Source organism: Bubalus bubalis, chromosome 14, assembly GCF_019923935.1.
Source record: "Bubalus bubalis isolate 160015118507 breed Murrah chromosome 14, NDDB_SH_1, whole genome shotgun sequence".
In the NCBI taxonomy this organism is placed as follows: domain Eukaryota; kingdom Metazoa; phylum Chordata; class Mammalia; order Artiodactyla; family Bovidae; genus Bubalus; species Bubalus bubalis.
The window spans coordinates 40,906,547-40,931,108 of record NC_059170.1 but is presented as its reverse complement, the minus strand read 5'-3'; the positions used below and the strand labels follow the sequence as shown (position 1 = coordinate 40,931,108).

Sequence of the window (24,562 nt, the reverse complement as noted above, 5' to 3'; positions counted from 1 at the left end):
GATGGACTGGTTGGATCTCCTTGCAGTCCAAGGGATTCGTAAAGGAATTTTCCAGCACCACAGTTCAAACACATCAATTGTTTGGCGCTCAGCTTTCTTCACAGTCCAACTCTCACATCCATACGTGACTACTGGAAAAACCATAGCCTTGACTAGAGAGACCTTTGTTGGCAAAGTAATGTCTCTGCTTTTCAATATGCTATCTAGGTTGGTCATAACTTTCCTTCCAAGGAGTAAGCGTCTTTTAATTTCATGGCTGCAATCACCATCTGCAGTGATTTTGGAGCCCCAAAAAATAAAGTCTGACACTGTTTCCACTGTTTCCCCATCTATTTCCCATGAAGTGATGGGACCAGATGCCCTGATCTTAGTGTTCTGAATGTTGAGCTTTAAGCCAACTTTTCACTCCCCTCTTTCACTTTCAGCAAGAGGCTTTTTAGTTCCTCTTCACTTTCTGCCATAAGGGTGGTATCATCTGCATATCTGAGGTTACTGATATTTCTCCCGGCAATCTTGATTCCAGCTTGTGCTTCTTCCAGCCCAGCTTTTCTCATGATGTACTCTGCATATAAGCTAAATAGACAGGGTGACAATATACAGCCTTGACATACTCCTTTTCCTATTTGGAACCAGTCTGTTGTTCCATGTCCCGTTCTAACTGTTGCTTCCTGAACTGCATACAGGTTTCTCAAGAGGCAGGACAGGTGGTCTGATATTCCCATCTCTTTCAGAATTTTCCAGTTTATTGTGATCCACACAGTAAAAGGCTTTGGCATAGTCAATAAAGCAGAAATATATGATTTTCTGGAACTCTCTTGCTTTTTCGATGATCCAGCAGATGCTGGCAATTTGATCTCTGGTTCCTCTGCCTTTTCTAAAACAAGCTTGAACATCTGGAAGTTCACGGTTCACGTATTGCTGAAGCCTGGCTTGGAAAATTTTGAGCATTACTTTACTAGCGTGTGAGATGAGTGCAATTGTGTAGTATATGATTCAACCTTCATTAAATGAAACTGTTAGCGCTGACTATTATGTATCTAGTACTATGCTATACCTTGGATTTCATGAGACAAGTGAAACTATCTCATTGAAAAAGTGTTTACAATGAAAGTGCCTGTGAAGCCCAGGGATCTTATAATGTGATCACAAAATATTCCTAGAGTGACCTCTGGGAAGCAAGGGTTGTGTCTTCTGGTGACACTGGTCTCAAAGAGGAAACCAGTTGAGTTGGAAATCTCTTCCACCTCAAAGGAAGTCAAAACCCTCCAAAGCCAGATTACACTTGCAAGTTACAAGAGGAGTAGCAATAAAGGCACCATATTTTTAAAAAACAATCCTTGGATGAAGGAGCAAAGGAGGGAACCCTTAAGACTGAAAATGGCTCTGTTGCATCACTACACTGGACTCAAACACATCTTCAGAGCTAGAATAAGATGAAGGCGGAGAGAGCATCTTTTCCTTTGTCCTTTGTGAGAAAACTTTCTCAGAATTCTCTCTGCAGGTGGCCATTCTCACCTCACTGGCCAGAATTGAGTCACATGTTTTTACTAAAACAGCCACGAACCAAGGAGAGTAGAATTACTGTAATGAGCTTAGAGTAATATTCACATAGCCCCACCACTCTCATCCTCCCATGCCACTCCTGAAGCATGAGATTCCCCCCAAATCTAGGCAAAATTGTGATCTGGGGGAAGGTAAGAAAAGGGGAGATAATTATTGGAAGGCGGTCATTGACATCATCACACTAAGGTCTTAGAACAAGTCAGTGGTAGGTCTGCACTAGAATCCTGGTTTCCTGACTCACAATTTAATTCTCCTCTCGACATAAATAATGAATGGATACCATCAATACTGATACTTTTCTAAAGAATTTTAAATAAATCCACACAACTCCACCACAAATTCTTTTTGAAAAAAGGTATATATAACTATACATGTTATTTTTTTGTAAAGCATATTGAATTTCCCAAATAATGAACTGCTTGCAGTTTCTCATGTGTATCATGCTTCTATCTCTGCATTTGCTCCTACTTATATTGCCTTGAAATCGTATACACTAGTACTCCCCCTTTTTTGGCTTCCTTGTCATTTGAATACTTGCTCAGATTTCAAGTATCAGTGCCTCTCTGAAACATTTCATGACACATCCCATCTCAATGACAGTGGCTGTTTGTATCATTATGTATCCACTGTATGTTGTTGCAGATTCTAATAGGTGTGGCTGTTTTTAGGAGAGTTCTTCAGCTTTATTATCTAATCTCTTCCTGTTTTCTGAATAATTCCTCTTTTAAAAAATAGAATCTCTTCTTTCATGTAAGTTATATCTTCTTTTTTCTCTTTAAAGATACTACTGTTTCATTTTGTTAAAGTTTCTCCTCTGTTACCTGCAGTAAATCTAATTTCTATCAAGCTCCTTTTATTTTCTACTTGTTTATTCCTGCTTGGTCTCTTCTGTGTTACAGACTTACAGCAAATGACTGGTGATCCTTGGCTGTCTGTTTAGGTTTAACTGTGAGGCACTTAACGCTGACTGAAAGTCTAACGCATGAGCACCACTTCCTGACCAGCAGCCGCCACTCTTCCAGGAGATCTGATGGTGATGCAGCTGCTGATTTAATCAAGTGAACTCAAAAAGTCCTATCTGTTAAATATTTTGTTGTGGATTGATAAGTTTCCCCAGAAAAGAATCCTTTAATACCCTGTTGAGGGGAAGCATAAGTGGCTCATATGGTAAAGAATCTGCTGGAAATGCAGGAGACCCGGGTTTGATCCCTGGGTAGGGAAGATTCCCTGGAGAAGGAAATGGCTACACACTCCAGTATTCTTGCCTAGAGAATCCCATGGACAGAAAAGCCTGGTGGGCAACAATCTATGGGGTCACAAAGAGTCTGACATGACTGAGCAATTAACACACTATAACACACAAAAGCTTGACTACTAGTTTTGAGAACTACACAAAAAAAGACAGCTCTGGTTTCACCATTCCATATGCTAACTTTCACTTAATCCTCATCTTTATTTAGGATCTTCACCCCAACCTCAGTTGTCTAGAGCCTGCCTAGTTCATGTCTCCTGACTATAAACCTTCAGTCTTCTGTCAGGGTAGAAGGAAGGTGGCTATCTGGGTGTGTGGAGTGAAGAAGATCAATCACTTCTATTTCTATTCCACCGGTATTTCTACCTTGAGAAAAGCTTGGTACCTCTACATCCTGATCCTTTCCCAGATTCTGTGAAGGAAATCAGCTTGCTTCTCTTGTTAGCTTATTCTCTTCAGCACTGTCTAATCCACTAAATCATTTAGTATTTAACTACCTTCTTTCCATGAGCTTCCCCACAGAAAGTGGCTCAGTGGTAAAGAATCTGCCTGCAATGCAGGAGATATAGGTTCCATCCCTGGGTCAGGAATATCCCCTGGAGGAGGAAATGGCAACTCACTCCAATATTCTTGTCTAGGAAATCCCATGGACAGGAGTACGTGGTGGGTTACAGTCATGGGGCCGCAAAACAGTTGGACACTACTGAGAGACTAAACAACAACATCTTCTTTCTAGTTTCCCAAATACTGATTTCATTTATCTTCTCCTTCCTCATTCTCTTGATCTTTGTGGATTTTTATCTTTATTCTTTTACTATAACCTTAGTGGGATTTCCAGAGGAGTGAACAATTGGACATGTCATATAACTGAAGTGTCTACTTAATATGTCTCAATAAAAATATGCAATATACCATCTATCACAGTAGCTACTACTACCATTATTTTTATTTCCACTTTTATAATTATGAAGACCTCATTTTATTTAAGTATTTACCACAGACCTAATTACATATCAAATCTTCAACAAATATTAATTTAAAAGAATTTTTAGTGCCTATGAACTCAATAACCATTTACTCAAATATACGAAAAGAACAAAGTAGATCATCAATGCTATTATTTTAAAGCACTCTATTTTTCCCCCAGAGTACTTATCATAGTTTATAATTACATAATCATAATTATTTCACCAATGTCTACTACCCTAATAAATCAAGCCCTATGAGGACAGGAATCATGTCTGTTTTATTTACTTCTGATTATCCAGCATCAGCCCAATGCCTGGCACATAGTGGATGTTTAGTAAATATGCATTTGATAACTGAAAGGAAAAATTATACTTATGCAATTTAATCTGTTCTAAAATTCAGAAAAAGGAGCACAGCTTCCCAATTTGTTTTTATAAAGCAAACACTAAAATCTGACAAAGAAAATACATAAGAAAGGAAACTATAGATCTAGCTCTTATGAATTGTTGTTGTTTAGTCACTAAGTTGTGTCCAACTCTGTGTGACCCCATGGCTTCCCTGACCTTCACTGTCTCCCAGGATTTGCTCAAACTCATGTCCACTGAGTCAGTGATACCATCTAACCATCTCAACTTCTGCTGCCCTCTTCTCCTTTTGCCTTCAATCTTTCCCAGGATCGTGGACTTCCCTGGTAGCTCAGATGTTAAAGCGTATGCCTACAATGCAGAAGACCCGGGTTCAATCCCTGGGTCAGGAAGATCCTCTGGAGAAGAAAATGGCAACCCACTCCAGTACTCTTGCCTGGAAAATCCCATGGACGGAGGAGCGTGGTAGGCTACAGCCCATGGGGTCGCAAAGAGTTGGACATCGCTAAGAGTTGGACACAACTGAGTGATGTCACTTTCACTTTCATCACTTTCCCAGCATCAGGGTCTTTTTCAATGAGTGGCACTTTGCATCAGGTGGCCAAAGTATTGGAGCTTCAGCTTCAGCATCAGTCCTTCCAATGATGATTTAGGGTTAATTTCCTTTAGGATTGACTCCTTGCAGTCCAAGGGACTCTTAAGAGTCTTCTCCAGTACCACAGTTCAAAAATATCAATTCTTCAGCACTCAGTTTTCTTTATGGTCCAACTCTCAAATCCATATATGACTACTGGAAAAATCATAGCTTTGACTAGATGAACCTTTGTCAGCAAAGTAATGTATGTCTCCGCTTTTTAACCTGCTGTCTAGGTTTGTCACAGCTTTCCTTCCAAGGAGCAGGTATCTTTTAATGTCATGGGTACAGTTACTGTCCACAGTGATTCTGAAGCCCAAGAAAATAAAATCTGTCACTGTTCCAAACTTTTTCCCTATCCATTTGCCATGAAGTGATGGGACTGGATACCATGATCTTAGTTTTTTCAATGTTGAGTTTTAAGCCAGCTTCTTCACTCTCCTCTTTCGCCCTCATCCAGAGGCTCTTTAGTTCCTCTTCACTTTCTGCCATAAGGGTGGTGTCATCTGCATATCTGAGGCTGTTGATATTTCTCCTGGCAATCTTGATTCCAGCTTGGGATTCATCCAGCCTGGCATTTTGCATGATGTACCCTGCAAATCATGAGCACTAGGTCTTTCCTCATGACCCAGACGATAAAGAATCTGCCTGCAATGCAGGAGAGCCATGTTTAATCCCTGTGTTGGGAAGATCCCTTGGAGTAGGAAATGGCAACCCACTCCAGTATTCCTGCATCCAGAATTCCATGGAGAGAAGAACCTGGTGGGCTATAGTCCATGGGGTTAAAAAGAGTTGGACACGACTGAGCAACTAACACTTTCACCCTGCATATAAATTAAATAAGCAGGGTGACAAAATACAGCCTTGACATCCTCTTTTCCCAATTTTGAACCAGTCTGTTGTTCCATGTAAGGTTCTAACTGTTTCTTTCTGATCCACATCCAGGTTTCTAAGGAGACAGGTAAGGTGGTTTGGTATTCCCATCTCTTGAATAATTTTCCAGTTTGTTGTGATCCACATAGTCAAAGGCTTTTCCATAGTCAATGAAGTAGAAGCAGATGTTTTTTGGAATTCCCTTGCTTTTCTATGATCCAATGGATGCTGGCAATTTGATCTGATTCTTCTGTCTTTCTAAACCCAGCTCATACATCTGGAAGTTCTCAGTTCATGGACTGCTGAAGCCTAGCTTCAGGATTTTGAGCATAACCTTATTAGCATGTGAAATGAGTGCAATCATCCAGTAGTTTGAACATAATCTTTGGCACTGCCCTTCTTTGGGAGTGGAAGGAAAACTGACCTTTTCTGGTCCTGTGGCCACTGCTAAGTTTTTCAAATTTGCTGACATTGCTGAGTATAGCACTTTAACAGCATCATCTTTAAGGATTTGAAATAGCTCAGCTGGTATTCCATCACCTCCACTAGCTTTGTTCGTAGTGATGCTTCCTAAGGCCCACTTGACTTCACACTCTAGGATGTCTGACTCTAGGTGAGTGACCACACCATCATGTTTATTTGGGTCATTCAGACATTTTTTGTATAGTTCTCCTGTGTATTCTTGCTACTTCTCTTAATCGCTTCTGCCTCTGTTAGGTCCTTACCATCTCTGTACTTTATCATGCCCATCCTTGCATGAAATGTTGCCTTGGTGGTGGTGGTTTAGTTGCTAAGTTGTGTCCTACTCTTGTGATCCCATGGACCATAGCCTGCCAGGCTCCTCTGTCCATGAGATTTTCCAGGCAAGAATACTGGAGTGGGTTGCCATTTCCTTCTCCAATGTTCCCTTGGTATCTCTAATTTTTTTGAAGAGATCTCTGTCTTTCCCATTCTATTCTTTTCCTCTACTTCCTTGCATTCCTCTTATGAATACTAAAATCCTAAAATATATGTACCGGCAAAGAGAATCCATGAGGAACTAGAATGACAACAGAGGTTAATTAGGGTACATTCTTGAAGTGTATGACAAACCACACTAATAAGTCAAAATTATCACGAGGGGCTGCTGGAACACGGAATGAAGGTGGAGAGCCATAAGTCAGTGTGTCCAAAGGAAGTTACTCCATCAGTTCAGTTCAGTCACTCAGTCGTGTCCGACTCTTTGTGACCCCATGAATTGCAGCACGCAAGGCCTCCCTGTCCATCACCATCTCCCAGAGTTCACTCAAACTCACGTCCATCGAGTCGGTGATGCCATCCAGCCATCTCATCCTCTGTCGTCCCCTTCTCCTCCTGCCCCCAATCCCTCCCAGTATCAGGGTCTTTTCCAATGAGTCAACTCTTTGCATGAGGTGGCCAAAGTACTGGAGTTTCAGCTTTAGCATCAGTCCTTCCAAAGAATACCCAGGACTGATCTCCTTCAGAATGGACTGGTTGGATCTCCTTGCAGTCCAAGGGACTCTCAAGAGTCTTCTCCAACACCACAGTTCAAAAGCATCAATTCTTCGGCGCTCAGCTTTCTTCACAGTCCAACTCTCACATCCATACATGACTACTGGAAAAACCATAGCCTTGACTAGATGGACCTTTGTTGGCAAAGTAATGCCTCTGTTTTTTAATATGCTATCTAGGTTGGTCATAGGTTTCCTTCCAAGGAGTAAGAGTCTTTTAATTTCATGGCTGCAATCACCATCTGCGGTGATTTTGGAGCCCCAAAATATAAAGTCTGACACTGTTTCCACTGTTTCCCATGAAGTGATACTTCTTTCCAAATAGATGACGTACACAAGTTTTTGTTGATGCCCAGTATTTTTTTCATTTATGTAGTATTAATTTGGCCATACTTAGCCTAAAAAAAAAATTGACGCTCTTAAATAAATCTATTCATTTATTGTAACAGAGAAAAATGTCCTACCATAAACTGTTTAGAGGAAAGAAAAGCTGATTACAAAGAAGTACTAATATGTGTGTCACACACACAGATATATATAAAGGCCTTAAGAACATATACTATGACTTAAATGGTGGTTATCATCTGTATAACACTTACCAATATCTGATCTTTTTCTTGTTTATTTGATTATGTTTCCACCACTAGATTATTATAATAGTTTCGTGAATACAGAGTATCTTTTTCCATGCTGTACCCCAGTGCCCAGAACAGTGCCTGGTACAGTTAGGTTTCAATAAACATTCACATAACCAGTGAATCAATCAGTATTCCAGATCACTTCATTTCCCTACTTAAGCCCTGAGACCCCCCTGCACACACTGCTCAGTGGCGATGTGAAATCCAGCCCTTGCTTACTCCCTCCACCTTACCCTGGCTTTCTACTAAGGTCCAGCTACCCTGGTCTTTGCATTCAAGCTCTTTGCTCTTCTCAGGCCTTTGCACTTGCTGTTATTTCTGACTGGAATGCTGGGTCTTCTTTTATGCCCATGACTTAGCTCCCTCTCTTCTTCTACTGAAATCTAGAAGTTATTTCCTCAGATAAACCTCTGATTATCCCCACCTAAAGTAGGCATTTTCTTTGAAGCATTCACTACTTCAACTATCTTGTCAATTTACTTTTGAGGTGTGTGTCCCTCTTCCCCACCAGAATGTAAGGTGCACACAGGTAGATACTGTCTTGCTCACAAAGTCCCCCAGTACCCAGGAGAGCTCCTGGACCATGGTACCCAATACTCTACCAAGTCAACTTTGAGTGCATCAAATACAGCTAATTTTTGTTTCATTTTTTTTTTTTTTACAGCTTTATGTATTACCTGAAATTTTATGTAAGCATAAATATAATCTGGGGAAATAAAGCTATTTTCATTTTGGAAGAAAAAGATCTCCCATTGCCCTAAGTAGTAGCAAATTAGTTTTAAAAAATGAAGACAAAGCAAACAAATGGATATAGCATTTCCCATAAGCCCAAACAGTAAGAGACCCATAAGACAAAGCTCCTGTATATAAAACAGAAAATACTATAGAATGAGAAACATATGATTTTCATAACAATCTTAAAATATATAAAAAAGTCTGCCATGCACAAAAGTTTAAATGTTTTCTAACGTCAAGATAATCATGCAGATATAGAATAAAAACCAAGGTATTCTTGCTATTATTTGGTATCACTGCTTTAAAGGATGCAGTTCAAAGGACGCCCTAAAATACTACATGTCTACATACACACACACACACACACACACACACACACACACACACACACGAGATGTGAGGAGTGCTGCCATCTTCTATAGCAGCTTGGCAAGGGTCTCCCCTTTACCATGCTGGCAAAATTCCACCAGTTACAGCAAAGATGTTCCATAAACCTGACTTCCCAGATGGCTCAGTGGTAAAGAATCCACGTGCCTGCCAACGCAGGACACGTGGGTTCGATCCCTGAGTCGGGAAGAGCCCCTGGAGGAGGGAGATGGCAATCCACTCCAGTATTCTTGCCTGGAGAATCCCATGGACACACGAGCCTGGCGGGCTACAGTCCACGGGGGTGGCACAGAGTTGAACAGACTGAGCCCCTGAGCCCTAGCACCTCGGCGGCACCACCAAAGCTTCACTCCCTGAAGCCCCCCGAGGGTGGGACACCTAGAGTGACCCTTCTGCCAGTCCGCTAGGCACCGCAGGCAGGCAGTTCACCAGCCAGGTGGGCGTCGACCCCTCCTCCTCACCTCATGATGCGTGGGGGAGGGGGCTTCCCTCCGCCCCACCGGCCCCGCCTGCCCGCTCCCGCCAGCGAAAGCCAGTGTGGTGGGCGGCGCGCACCGCTCCGCGCCTTTAAAAGTCAACCCCGCGGGGCGGAACCGCCAACCCACACCCGCACAGGCCTCCGAGGAGCGGGTGGGAGCTGCGATCGGGGCCGAGTGCGGACAAGCAAGCAGGGCTCCCTCGGTCCTCTGTCTGACGTCTCCCAGGACTCCTAGGTGGACAGTTTTACTGTCATTTTACAATGATGGCTCCAAGCTTTAACTTCCTCGAAGGTGTCTCGCTCACAGGTTATTCAGTAACTATTCAGGACTGCAGATCGCAGACCTAACCCGAAATCCACATCTTTTCACTACAGTGACCCCAAGTTATTTTAACTCATCGCTGCTATAAAGCTTTCCCGTTACTGCCTACGTAAACTCCCTGATTATGGTTTCACTGGGCTTTGTTGCGTAGTCGATAAAAATAAACGGTCTACTGGATATGGTTTATGGATACTCCATATATGCCCAGGAGATGCTGATTTCAGCACCCAGGGTCGGGATTGGGGGTGCTTGTCCCTCCCACTAAGCCCTAACAACATGGACTAAAAGTAAAATTGGTGTATGTGTGTGTCAAGTGTCTGGCTGGTCTAAGGACACTTTTTACTTTTGGCTGATGTTTTAACCAAGTAATCTAACACAACCGTATGCATTTCCCGGACCATATCTGCATTTGCTAGAGGAAAAACTAACCAAGAGCTCCTAGAGAATCATTGCTGCTATGGTACTGTACAAATAGAAAGCATACAGGGAAACCTTAGCTCACAAAGCAAGTTACTTAAATTCATAAGGAATTATGTAGATTAATTACCATGTAAAATAGCAAAATAACTTTGGGCATTTAGTATATGCAATGAGAGTGCAAGTGCCTTCTTTGTAAAAAAAACTTAAATTATTCCCATTGCAAAAAATGAGTTATGGCTTGGCAATATGGTATTTTCATTTAACTGACTTACTTTTAGACTTAATATTCACTTTTTGAAGATTAGTTTAACCTTTTCAAAATTGAATCCCACAATAAAAAAAGCTTTCTGTGTATCACACAGATACTTATAATCTTATATTTTTCAAATTTTGTTCTCTTCCTTGCTATGCTATGTAAAGTCAACAGATTCTTTGGAGAACACTTTTCCATAGTCAAGATTGTGCACTTTTTATTGGAATCACTTCAAAATTTATATGGTGCCATTTTCAGACATCTGTATAAAGGAAACTGATCTTTGTTCTGGTTATCAAATTAGGCTAAATTTGTGCTTCAGTATTAAGCTATCATCTGCAATGAAATGACTGCATTAAACTCATTACTGTATTTACTACAAGGATACTGTTAAGGAGTTTTGTCCTGACAAGAAAATCCGAAGAATAAATTTCTTTCGGAGTCAATGACATTTTAAGACCCGCTTTGGATTATTTTGATTATTACTTCTAACAAAAGGGAAAGTGATACTTAATTTTGCCATAACAATGTTTTGTTTTGTTTTTTCCTTCCTTAATTGCCACCACCCCTAGATAAATCACATAAAAATGCCCTGGGCAAAGAACAGGACTATTCACTAATGATGTCTCACAGAGAAGTAGGGGATAACCAGAGAGTTGAGCAGGTGCTTTAACTGGTCTAAACAGGTCTCAGGAGTTGGGGTCGTGAACATTCTTTCTCTTAACTAGGGAACAGGTATACCCAAAGGGTTCTAAACAGGGTCTATCTCACCATACCAGGGAAGGCAGAGTCTTCAACACAGAATATTAACAAGGGATTTAGTTACCCAATTAAGTGTTAAAAATCTCATTAAAGAATCTCATTAAGAGAAAACAAAGTATGCACCAGACACTTCTTATAAAATTTGTAAATAAAAAAGAGAAACCAAATTCTAGAAACAAAAGGCCAACTGAGTTAATCAATAAAACCCAAAAGCTGACTCTTTTGGAATAGACAACCTTTAGCAAATATAATCAATGAAAAGAAAAAAAAAAAATCAACAAAAGGAGGCTAACCACAAACATAGGGGAAATGTCTAAAATTATAAATCATCACATGCTATTTACACCACTAAATTTGAAAATCATGAAAATATAATTTACTAACATTGGTCTAAATGGAAGAAACATCCGAATAAACCAATTATGATGAAAAAACAGAAAGAGTAGTTCCAGTCCTACTCCTCTCCAAAGACCAGTTTCCGAGTTTTATTGTCAAGTTCACTTTTCACTATTCAGATTAACAAAAATCCACGAGTGGCAATGCAGTCTGTTGGGGAAACTGTGGAAAACAAAGGGAAAAAGAAGTAAAAGGCCAGGAGAAAATTACTATGAAAGTTATAAAACGTTTATTTATACATTAGATAAATATACCAATAGAATATAAAAATGGAAACCCACAATCTAGAAATTATAAAGCCAATAAACATATTTCAAAACACCTCCAATACAAACTTAAGAAAGGCAAATAAGTCCAAACAAGATAAAATTACAATGAAACAGCAGAAAGCTAAAAAACAAAGAGAAAAATGTCAAAGTAGTCCGAGAAAAGCAACTAAGAGACTGACAGCTGACTTTTCAATAGCAATAAATGAAACCAAAAAACAGAGAAATGAGATCTTTAAAGCGCTAAAAGAAAACAACTGCCAACCTAAACTGCTATATTCAGCAAAGACATCTTAAGTGATGGTAAAACAAAGATATTTTCAGGTAAACACAAACTGAAAAAGTTTATCATCAACAGATTTTTAGTAAGTTATTCTAAAGCAAATAGTTTAAGCAGAAGGAAAAGGCCCTAGATGGATGGTCTAAAAGATAAAATAATCAATGAATAATAGAGAAAGTAGCAAAAATACACTGCCTGCAAAACACAACAATAATTCTAAATGGGTCCTCTTCTGTCTGGTGAGAATATTTTTTATTTTATTTATTTATTTTTTGGCTATACTGCATGGCATATGGGATCTTAGTTCCCTAAGCAGGGATTCAACCCATGCATCCTATATTGGGAGCATGAAGTCTTAACCAATGGACTTCCAGCGAAGTCCCTGGTAATATTTTTTAAAAAATAAAAATACATGATAAAAACATGTAAGTCATGAGGGGTTGAATTAAGTTAAACTTCTAAGATTCTTGTATTATCTAACAGGAAGGTAAAGATATTGGTCACTTTTAGATTTTGAAAAGCCAGGGATGCATATTTCTAGGATAACAATAAAAAAAATATAAAACTTCCAAATTAGTATATCGGAAAAATTAAGTGGTAAAAGATATTAAATAATTGAAATGGTAAAAGATATTAAATAATTATTTTAAAAAATAACAAAAACAGAGAAAAAAGAAATATAAAACAGTCAGGACAACTAGAACAAAGGGCAGCTAAGCAAATATAAATAGACTGTGTATCTCAGCTAAAAATGTTTTAAAATTGCATTAAAATTCCAACAGATGCTCTTTAAAAGAAACTTGTCTGAAATACCTGTGTTTACAAATCTACAGTTACCTCAAAATAGTTTAATAAATGAAAAAATGGAAAATAAACAAAAATATATGATAGAGATAATCACAAAGCCATAAAAGGATTCCAGAAAAAGCTAATATAACTGAAAAACTACAGGCAACATGAATTATCAGAGAGGGAGGTGGGGAATTGGGAACAGATATATGCAATGTCCGAAGTAATCAGAGAAATGCAGTTTAAAACTATAGTAATAAATCATTTCCCTCCACCAGACCAGCAAAATTTTAAAATGCTGCACAATGCCAGATGTAGAGAGCCTTGAGAGTAAAGGGAGGTTTCATTCATGGTGGAGTATAAATCAGAGTCATCATTTAGGAAAAGTCTATCTAATGAAATTGAACTTGCACATATCCTCCCAACGGATCTAGCAATTCCACTACTAATATGCCTAAATCACACTACTGTATATATGCACTTGAAAAAATGACCAAGAATGTTTATGGTACCACTAATTATTGTAGCCCAGTGGTGGAACTAACCAGTATGTTCATAAAAAATAAAATGGATAAACATATATTATATTATTATAATAGATTATTATACTTCAACAAAAGTGAATGAATCACAGGAGTGATTCCCAAAGTGGTGATGATAATGTAGGTGATTTTTTTGATATTCTATATTGAAATGTGTCATCATTTGGGGAATCTACATAATTCAGTGAACTAATATCTTTTACACGACCAATGAATGGGTAAAACATCCCTTTAAAATGCAAGCTAGACTAACAGGTTTTACTGTCACAGAGTTTGAGAAGTTATTTGATTTCAAATTCCACACTGTGGCTAACCTTTCAGAAACTGTTAGGATTTGATGAGTATTAAATAATAATATGAGATGGTTGGATGGCATCACTGACTCGATGGACATGAGTTTGGGTAAACTCCAGAAGTTGGTGATGGACAGGGAGGCCTTGCGTGTTGCAGTTCATGGGGTTGCAAAGAATCGGACATGACTGAGCGACTGAACTGAACTGAAAGAATAATATAACTATTTAAAAGATTATCAACATATTCCTCCTTCTTCTCAATATATAGTTCGATGAGGCCAGATTTTCTGCATCTACTTCAACCAAAACAATATATTGCAAGAGATTGACTGTAGAAGCAAACATGAGATTCTGGTCATGAAAGATATTTGGGAAAACTGTAAAACAATGCCACTCTTGCCACTAACTTATTTTGGAAAAATTATTTTTCATTAAAAATGTTGTCTAAGATTTACTATTATTATTAGTATTTTTTAGAGCTATCAATATACCATATGCTTATTGGCATAAGCAAATGTACCAATGTCTATATTTAAAATTGGTTAGTTTTAATATCTAATATGATTTAATCCACATAAGCAAAAGATCTCTAAGATATTCAATACTTTCAATACTTGTAAAGGAGTTCTAAAGTTTCTGAACTGAACTACAGGTATACACTTCAGGGATGAATCTCAGAAACATAATGCTTAACAAAAGTAATTCAAAGAATATGCAATATGATTCTACTTAAAGTTCAAAAACATGTGAAAGTAAACAATATGTTGGGAAAAAATACATACACAGTTGCTAAAACTGTAAAGAAAAGCAAGGGAATAATTAACACCAAATTCAGGATGACCATGGTCATGGGGGCAGAGAATCCTGTTTCTGGGGAAAGGCACACATCAAAAGCTTCCAAGTACTTGTGATGTTCTATCAAGCAGAGTATACAGATACACTTTTCTTTTTAACAGTACATAAAAATGGCATATTTAATTACAAAAAAAATTTAATAGAAGAAATGAGGAGACATACCTATTATCCTAGAAGGAAAAACTCAAAAGAATGTCTCTTCTCAAATTAATCTACAAATTCAATGCAATCACAAACAATATCGCAACCAGATTTTCTAGAACTTGAAAAGATGGTTCTAAATTTCATCTGGAAGAAAAATGCAAAAGAAGAGCCCAAAGCTTTTCTTCAAAAGGAAGTACCAAAATATATCTTAAAGCTACAGTAATTAAAACACTGCAGTAACAGATAAACTGGTCAAATAAGAAAGTCAGAACTTAAAACAGCAAAGGATGTTTGTTGCCCCAAAATGTTTAATATTCTTATTACCCAAGAAAGATAAACACTTAAATGAGATGTTATTTTCAAGTATTAGAAAGTTAGTAAAATATTACCATCTGGCTAGTGGGGAGATAAAACACACCTTTTTAGAGAGTGAATATAAAAGGGTACAATCATTTGAGGGCAATTTAATAGCATTATTATCTATCATCCTCAGAAGGAATCAATTCTATGATTCATAAAAATACTTTGATGAGCACATGAAGCAGTGCTTGTAACTGCAGCATTTAAGTTATAGGGAAAACTTGAAAATAAATGTGCATTAATAGAGGAATGAAAGACTTACTGGATAAATAGATACCGTATCTATCGAATGATAAATAGATATACCACATTGCATTTATTTAACAAACCCTACATCTCAGGCAAACTTTTAGACACTTTGTAGATTTTAAATCGTTTAAGCAACTATTTCTGGGTTACAAGAGATGCCCCTGATATAGTTCTTTTTAAAAGAAAACACAAAATTTCAAATACTGCTCTTTATCTTCCTCAAAACAGTTGTGAACAATCACAGCTTTCTCCAAACTGGGTTAGTTATTTACTGGTGTACTGAACATATACAGAGAGCTATCTGGTTCTATTATAGAAAGCATCTTTTTCAACAAAAAAGTATTCTTATACTGTTAAGGAATAGCAGCTTTGCTATGAACCTCCTGAGTAGGCTTACTACCAATCTCAAAGCCCATAATATTAAATATCATATCTACACTCCTATCCCTTTCTAAAGTGAAGGGGAACACCACGGGCCTTTGGATCCCCAACGTTACTGCAACTAACACCATATGCTAGAGCAACCCTTAAATCTAGAATATATTCTGAAAAACCTTAAACGTTCTCCCTTTGAAGGACAAAAAGGGTAAGAGAGGTGCGTTTAAATTTTTAGATTTCAAATAGACAAGTGGTGATTAAGTGAAATGAGGCTTTTCGAAGGATCTTCCCCACAACCCACTCCAGGATTCTTGCCTGGAGAATCCACGGACAGGGGAGCCTGGCGGGCTACAGTCCACGGGGTCCCACAAAGTCGGACACGACTGAAGCGACTTGGCACGGCATGCCACGTCCCCCACAAATACTGCTTGGTGCCACCTTCAAACTGCTGGGTTGCATGGACCAACCTACGGTGACGCGATACTTCAGTTTTCAGCTAAAGGGGCCTCCCTGGAGAAAGACCTCTTCCTTCTTTTACGTCTACCTTAAAAAGAAGAGGTCACACAGGACCACCAACGGTCCACAGAAAGGAAGCGGGGGAGCGGACTTCACCAGGGTTCCTGAGGAAAGTGCTTCCCAGCCAGTCCCGGCCGGAAGATCAACGCCTCCACTCAGGGCTCTCACGGCGTCCGTGAGGATGCCTCGGTCCTCTGACAGGCAACTCCGAGGAGGCGCCGAAGCCGCCAGAGACAACGCCTCCTAAAGGGGCGGGAGGAAGTCTGAAGCGCCACACACCAGGGGGACGCCGAGCGCCTGGAGACAGGTGGAGACCCGAGTGTCGGCGGCCGGGAGTCCGCGCAGAGGCAGCCCAACAAAAGCGACTCTGAAACCACCGCCCGGCGCCCCGCTCACCCGAGGAACGCCAACAAGGCAAGAAGGCGTGTGTCAACCCAGCAGCCGCGAGAAACATGCAAAGTGGACAGCAGTTTAATTTTCCAAAAGAACAAAACAGAACGCGACAACGGCGAGCTCTCTTACTGCATATACCTCCACGACCCGAGCGGCCACGCCGGGCAACTCAGCCCCGAAGGGCCCGCACCTGCCGCGTCCCCCGGGGCGGGCGTCCACGAGGGGCGGCCTCACCTGTTCTCTGCGCCGCCGCCGCCCTTGCGGACCTGACCTCAGAGTTCAGTTTCCTCCTCATGCTGAGATGCTGTCCGCGCCTCCACGCGCGTTGCCTCCTCTCCCGGCCACGAGTGGCAGATCTCGTCGGACCCTGAGACCGAGCGGGGCTCAGGCCGCCTCCCGGGCTGGGAGCCGTCCGCCGCCCCTGGCTGGGACTCCCCTCCTCCCGGTTTCCACGCGGCCCGCGTCAGCAAAGGCTCGTCAGCTGCGCGCGGGACCCTCCACGTCGCAGCTCGTCCCGCTTCTCCGCCCCTGTCAGGAGCGCCGCCCGGGCGTCGCGGGGCGGCCGCGACGCGCCGGCGGGAGGGACGCGGACCGGGCGTTCCAGGTTTGGAGCCTGCAGGCTCCTCGGCTCTGGTCAGCCAAGAGTCGTCCCTGTCCCCAGAGGGTCAAAAGAAGGCACGGACCCCGAGGCGCCCCACTCCCTGAGGGAACATGTCGACTTTCCCAGTGACGGACGCTGGAACCCGGAAGTAAAACCCCACGCCCACAGGAAGAGGTGATGTGGGGGGACAGAAAGTGAAAACTGAACTGTGGCTGCCCCCTAGGGGGGGCAGGAGCCAATCGCTGAGGAGAAGTCGACGCGCAGGCGCAGACTGCGGCCGGCATCCACGCGGCGCTCGCCTCTCTCTGAGCAGGCGCGAGGCCTCAGCACGGCCCGGGATTGGATGACGGATTCTGGCGGGTGCAGCGGCGTGGCGAGGCATCTTGCGAGGTGGGCGCGTCACCGGAAGCGGAAGGCGCGCAAGGGGAGCCGCGGCATTTTTGTGTCGATGACCCTGCACGCGTTGTGGGGTGTTCGTTCGCCTCAAGGTTGGGAGTCTTTACCTCCTTTAATCTCCCGCTGCAGCTGCCGCACCGACTGTTGTTTTGTCTTACCCTGAATTGACGTTTACGGAATCACACCTTTGTTGCAGTTTAAAAAACGCTGCTCCGTGGAATAGTTCTTTATGTGCTAATTCTCAGGGAAAGCACCTCTGAAAGTTTATAAATCAATGCAGAGTTAAGGGGCAACAAATAGCGTTCTACCAATGAGAGATACTAAGTGCTGCACACACTTAACCGTGAACCAGGCACTGGACCTCGTGGTGGGAATGGAATGACTCACTCATTCAATAGCACCTTTTAAATTGTGCACTGTGGCCGGCTGCTAAATTAGGCACTAAGATTACAGTTGTAATCTAGGTAAGTAAGCTAGGCAAGGGCCTTGCACATTGTGGTGCTTATTCTAGAGGTGAATGACAAACAGTAACAAGTAAACCACTTCCATCTCAAAAACAGAATTTCGTTTACTAATACTGCTGTGAAAAGAAGCCAGAAATCCTGAGGATAGGGTTGGAGGCTGGAGGCTGGGGCGGAAGAGGGAGAGCTTCAACATTTCACTGTATAAGGGACATTTGGGGTCAAACCTCAATAATGAAAACAGACCAAATCAGTTTTTGGAAGATGAGGAGGAAGAACTTTCTAAGCAGAATACAAAGCAAGTACAAAAACCCTAAAAGTGAAATTATGTTCAAGAACTGAGGAAAGTTGGCTGTAGAAGCAATCAAATATAACTGATATTTTCAAAGTATACAAAATCAGTATGTACAATTCACTGGTTTATCACAAAGCAAATGTTCATGAATCCGGTCAAGAAATAGAACACTGCCAAAACCCCAGGAGCTCCCTCTTGTGATATCTCTGATCAATACCCACTCCCTTTACCTACCAGCAAACCTAACAAGCAATCTAATTTCCATGGTAATCTCTTCTTTCCCTTCTTAGTAGTTTCACTGCGTAAATATGCAACCCCTAAACTTTATCATTTAGTTTTGCTTGTGGTTTGAATTTTATATAAATTGAATGGTTTAGTGCCTGGTTTCTTTGGAGTAACATGGTGGAACTTACGTTTTTGTGTACACAATTTTTCGTTTTCATTGCTATATATGTAGGTCTGGATGTAGTACATTTTCTTTGATATGTAGATACATGTTTTCATTGTTTCCATTTCTTGGCTATTACGAATAGTACTGCTTGAACTTACTTATTCATGTCTCTTTGTACACATGGGCCTCGTTTATGCTAGGTATATAACATGCTGGAGATGCTGGACATGATAATTTGCATTTTTGCTTCAGCAGATACTTGCCCCTTCCCTCTTCTACTGTTGGTAAGGTTTACTTTTCTACCCATTTATATTGTTCTTGGTCATATGGATTCATTTGATTGATAGGATATCAGCAGCCATGACATATGCAGGAGTCTTAAGTGTGCTTGCGTAGTTTGATTTGGCTCCTGAGTGTAGGTGATGCACATGAGGAGACTGAAGTCTCTTGCTGCTGTTGCCCCTTCATTCTGGGCACTCAGAACAAGCATTTATGGAGCAGATGTGAATTCAACTTGTAGGCCAAGCCCATCTTAATTATCATAACCATAGACATCCCACATGCTTTTGAACTGTGGTGTTGGAGAAGACTCTTAAGAGTCCCTTGGTGCTCGCTTCGGCAGCACATATACTAAAAAAAAAAAAAAAAAAAAAAAAAAAAAAAAAAAAGAGTCCCTTGGACTGCAAGGAGATCAAACCAGTCCATCCTAAAGGAAATCAGTCCTGAATATTCATTGGAAAGACTGATGCTGAAGCTGAAACTGCAAAACTTTGACCTCCTGATGCGAAGAACTGACTCATCGGAAAAGACCCTGATGCTGGGAAAGACTAAAGGCAGGAGGAGAAGGGGGTAACAGAGGATGAGATGGTTGGATGGCATCACTGACTGGATGGATGTGAGTTTGAACAAGCTCTGGGTGATAGACAGAGTTGGTGATAGACAGGGAGGTGCTGTAGTCCATGGGGTCACAAAGAGTTGGACACAACTGAGTGACTGAACTGAACTAGACAGCCCAAGCTTTCCAGGTAGCACAGTAGTAAAGAATCTGCCTGCCAGTGCAGGAGATGCAGGAGATGTGGGTTCGATCCCTGGGTTGGTGAGGAAGGTACTCTGGTGGAGAAAATGGCAACCCACTCCAGTATTCTTGCCTGGAAAATCCCATGGACAGAGGAGCCTTGTGGACTACAGTCCATGGGTTCACAAAGAGTTGGACACAGCTGAGCACACTCACAAAAGACATCAAAGATTGGTGAGTATGAGAATTAATGCTGTTGTCCTAAGTCACTGAGTTTGGGGTAGTCTGTTATATAGTGTTACTGTGGCAATAAAGAAGGCTTATGGTCAACTTTAATCAAGTCAAACTTTTGGCTCATTGGTTTTACAAAGTTACATTTCCACAAGAAATGTATGAGAATTCTAGTTTCTCTACATCTTGGCCAATATTTTTAACTTTAGCTACTCTGAAGGGTATGATATTGTTTGAATTTGCATTGCCTCCCACTTTGTTCTTTTTCCAATATTTGAATAGTTTTGTCTATTTTAAGTTATTTGAATTTTTGTATAAATTTTAGAATCAGCTTATTTCCTACCTCAAAATAAAACAAACAGTCCTCCAAAAAACCCCACAGCTGCTAAGATCTTTTCTGGGATTGTGTTTAGTATATAGATAAGTTTGGAGAGAATTAACATCCTAATATTGCATCTTTGAATCCGTGAACATGATATCTCTTATTTATTTAGGTCTTTCAGTTTTCTCTAAGCAACATCTATATTTTTCAGCATACTTGTCTTGTGCACATTTTCTTATATTTATCTGTTTATAGTTTTATGGTATTTTAAAATTTTAATTCACAGTGGCTATGTGCACTAGCACATATAGAAATACAGTTGATTTTCCCATAGTAACTTTATATCTTGAAACTTGCTGAACTCACTTATTAGAGCTAATAGCTATTTGTGTGTGTATGTATGATAAAATAAATAAAATAAAAATACTTTTCTTTGTTCCCAATCTGTATTTTTTCCCTATTGCATTGTTTAAGTCCTCAAATGCAATAAAGATACGAGGTGAAAGCAAACATCATTGATCTAGGGGGAGAAGCATTCAATATTTCACAAAGGTAAGTATAATATTAATTTTGGTGTTTTATGTCCTTTTTTAGGTTGAGGATTTTCCCTTTTGTTCCTAGTTTTTGAGAACTTTTATCTTAAATGAATGTTGAATGTTATCTGCATCTATTGAGAGGATTGTGTAGTAAAAATATCTACTAATATGATAAATTACATTAATTTATTTTCAAACATTAAGCTAACCTTGAACTCCTGGGAGGAACAAAGTTTACTTAGAATGCATTATTTTTTCTGTGTTTCATTGGGCATGAATTGCTGTATTTTGTTAAGAATTTTGGTATGTATGTTCCTGAGAGATACTTGTCCACAGTTTACTTTTCTTGTAATATCTTAGTTTTGGTATCAGGGTAACTCTAGCCTCACAGAATGAGTTGGTTAAGTATTCCCTCATCTTTTAATTTCCAAAATACTCTGATTAAAATTGGTAGTAGCAGGAGAGGAGAGAAAAAATGGAGAAGAAAAATATTTCAAAAAATAATTAAAAAAAACACTCATCAAATTGGTTGAAAAATAATAATATCCACATCTAGGAAGCTCAGTGAACTCCATGTGATACAAATTCAGAGTCACAAATAGACACATCAGAGGGAAAAAATGCTCAAAGACAAAATACAAAATCTTGAAAGCAGCAACAGCAAAATAACATCACTTACAAGAGAACCCTGGTAAAATTAACAGATGACTTCTCAGCAGAAACAATGGAATCTAAAAGACAGCGGGGTGACATATTCAAAGTACTCAGAGGAGAGAAAAACTGCCAACCAAGGGTCCTATATCTAGCAAATCTATCTTTCAAAATTGAAAGTGAATACAAGACTGTCCCAAATAAACAAAAACTGAAAGAAATTTTGCTAGCAGATTTGCTTTACAAGAGAGTCTTCAGATTGAAACTAAGTGACCACAGATGGTAATCTGAATCCACATGAAAAAGCAAAGAACACTGGTAAAATTAATTACATAAAGATAAAAAAACATATAAATGCTTATTGCTTATTTTTCTCCTTTATTCTCATGAAAGAAAAGTGAAAAAGTGAAAGTGAAGTCGATCAGTCGTGTCTGACTCTCTGTGACCCCATGGACTGTAGCCTATCAGGCTCCTCCGTCTATGGGATTTTCCAGGCAAGAGTGCTGAAGTGGATTGCCATTTCCTTCTCCAGGGGATCTTCCTGACCCAGGAATCGAACCCGGGTCTCCCACATTGCAGGCAGATGCTTTACCGTCTGAGCCACCTAGAGGCAGTTTTTAAAAAACATGGAATAATATTTAGATAATGTGATATTGGGCTTATTGGGGGTTTAACATGTAGACATGAAATATATGTATATTACATTTGCTAATAAAAGTACAAAGGAGGTAAGTGGGGGCAAAGCTCCATTTGGCTAAGGAAATGACAGCAGATGGTAAAGTAGTAATTATAAGAATGTATTGTTGAATTTGTAACATAAGTAGAATATGTATGACAATAACTGCAAAAAGAAAAGGATTAGAGCTTAATAGGTATAACATTTTTATATGTCACTAAATTGAGCTAGTATAAATCAGAAGCTTATTCTGATAAAATACATATGGTAAACCCTAGAGCAACACTAAATATAAACAAAATTAAAGAAATGAAAATGCTACAATAGAAAATATTCATTTAATGCAAATTAAAGCCATAAAGGAGAAACAGAGAACTAAATCAGACATGAAACATATAGAAAAAAAATAAAATGGCAGACATAAATCCAACTATATCAGGTCAGTTTAGCCACTCAGTCGTGTCCCATTCTTTGCGACCCCATGGACTGCAGCACACCAGGCCTCCCTGTCCAACACCAACTTCTGGAGTTTACTCAGACTCATGTCCATTGAGTCAGTGATGCCATCCAACCATCTCATCCTCTGTCATCGCCTTCTCCTCTTGCCTTCAGTGTTTCTCAGCATCAGGGTCTTTTCCAGTGAGTCAGTTTTTCGCATCATGGGGCCAAAGTATTAGAGTTTCAGCTTCAGCATCAGTCCTTCCAATGAATATTCAGGACTGATTTCCTTTGAATGGATCTCTTTGCAGTCCAAGGGACTCTCAAGAGCCTCCTCCAACACCACAGTTCAAAAGCATCAAGTCTTTGGTGCTCAGCTTTCTTTATAGTCCAACTCTCACATCCATACATGACTACTGAAAAAACCATAGCTTTGACTAGACGGACCTTTGTTGGCAAAGTAACGTCTCTGCTTTTTAATATGCTGTCTAGGTTGGTCGTAACTTTTCTTCCAAGGAGCAAGCGTCTTTTAATTTCATGGTTGCAGGCACCATCTGCATCTGATTTTGGAGCCCCCCAAAAGTAAAGTCTGCCACTGTTTCCACTGTTTGCCCATCTATTTGCCATGAAGTGATGGGACCAGACAACCCAGACAGCATATTAAAAATCAGAGACATTACTTTGTCAACAAAGGTCCATTTAGTCAAGGCTATGGTTTTTCCAGTGGTCATGTATGGATGTGAGAGTTGGACTGTGAAGAAAGCTGAGTGCAGAAAATTGATGCTTTTGAACTGTGGTATTGGAGAAGACTATTGAGAGTCCCTTGGACTGCAAGGAGATCCAACCAGTCCATCCTAAAGGAGATCAGTCCTGGGTGTTCATTGGAAGGACTGATGTTGAAGCTGAAGCTCCAGTATTTTGGCCACTTGATGCGAAGAGCTGACTCATTTGAAAAGACCCTGATGCTGGGAAAGATTGATGGCAGGAGGAGAAGGGGATGACAGAGGATGAGATGGTTGGATGGCATCACCTACTGAACTGATTGGACCAGATGCCATGATCTTAGTTTTCTGAATGTTGAGCTTTAGACCAACTTTTTAATTCTCCTCTTTCACTTTCATCAAGAGGCTCTTTAGTTCTTTGCTTTCTGCCATAAGGGTGGTGGTATCTGCATATCTGAAGTTATTGATATTTCTCCCCGCAATCTTGATTCCAGCTTGTGCTTCATCCAGCCCAGTGTTTCTCATGATGTACTCTGCATATAAGTTAAATAAGCAGGGTGACAATATACAGCCTTGACATACTCCTTTTCCTATTTGGAACCAGTCTGTTGTTCCATGTCCAGTTCTAACTGTTGCTTCCTGACTTGCATACAGATTTCTCAAGAGGCAGGTCAGGTGGTCTGGTATTCCATCTCTTTAAGAATTTTCCACAGTTTGTTGTGATCCACACAGTCAAAGGCTTTGGAGTAGTCAATAAAACAGGAGTAGATGTTTTTCTGGAACTCTCTTGCTTTTTTGATGATCCAACAGATGTTGGCAGTTTGATCCCTGGTTCCTCTGCCTTTTCTAAATTCAACTTGAACATCTGGAAGTTCACGGTTCACGTACTGTTGAAGCCTGGCTTGGAGAATTTTGAGCATTACTTTGCCAGTGTGTGAGATGAGTGCAATTGTGCTGTAGTTTGAGCATTCTTGGATTGGAATGAAAACTGACCTTTTCCAGTCCTGTGGCCACTGCTGAGTTTTCAAGACCATCGTCAAGAAAGAGAAGTGCAAAAAGGCAAAATGGTTGTCTGAGGAGGCCTTACAAAATCCAACTATGTAAATATAGCTAAATGTGAATGGATTAAACAAACCAAAATGGAGATGAGCAGAAAAATCAATAGAATTGATTAAAAGATGATATAATGGGATTTCCCTTATGG

General features: G+C 40.3%; 1 protein-coding gene across 8 annotated transcripts in view; it reads right to left on the bottom strand.

Annotated features, from left to right (window-relative positions):
- The window catches only part of TASOR2 (transcription activation suppressor family member 2), a 66,770-nt gene extending 49,189 nt beyond the window's left edge, over positions 1-17,581 (bottom strand). For 2 of the 8 annotated variants that reach the window (XM_006041725.4, XM_025264114.3), the window contains exons 1-3: positions 16,858-17,579; positions 14,746-14,871; positions 11,547-11,720 (exon numbers count right to left, since the gene is read on the bottom strand). In XM_006041725.4, coding sequence (XP_006041787.3) covers positions 11,547-11,569 — 23 coding nt within the window. In that variant the 5' untranslated portion in view covers positions 11,570-11,720; positions 14,746-14,871; positions 16,858-17,579. Of the gene's footprint in view, positions 1-11,546; positions 11,721-14,745; positions 14,872-16,857 lie in introns of all 8 variants that reach the window. The other 6 variants (XM_006041722.4, XM_006041727.4, XM_006041723.4 and 3 more) reach the window with 6 other exon arrangements.
- Positions 17,582-24,562: the final 6,981 nt, after the last annotated feature.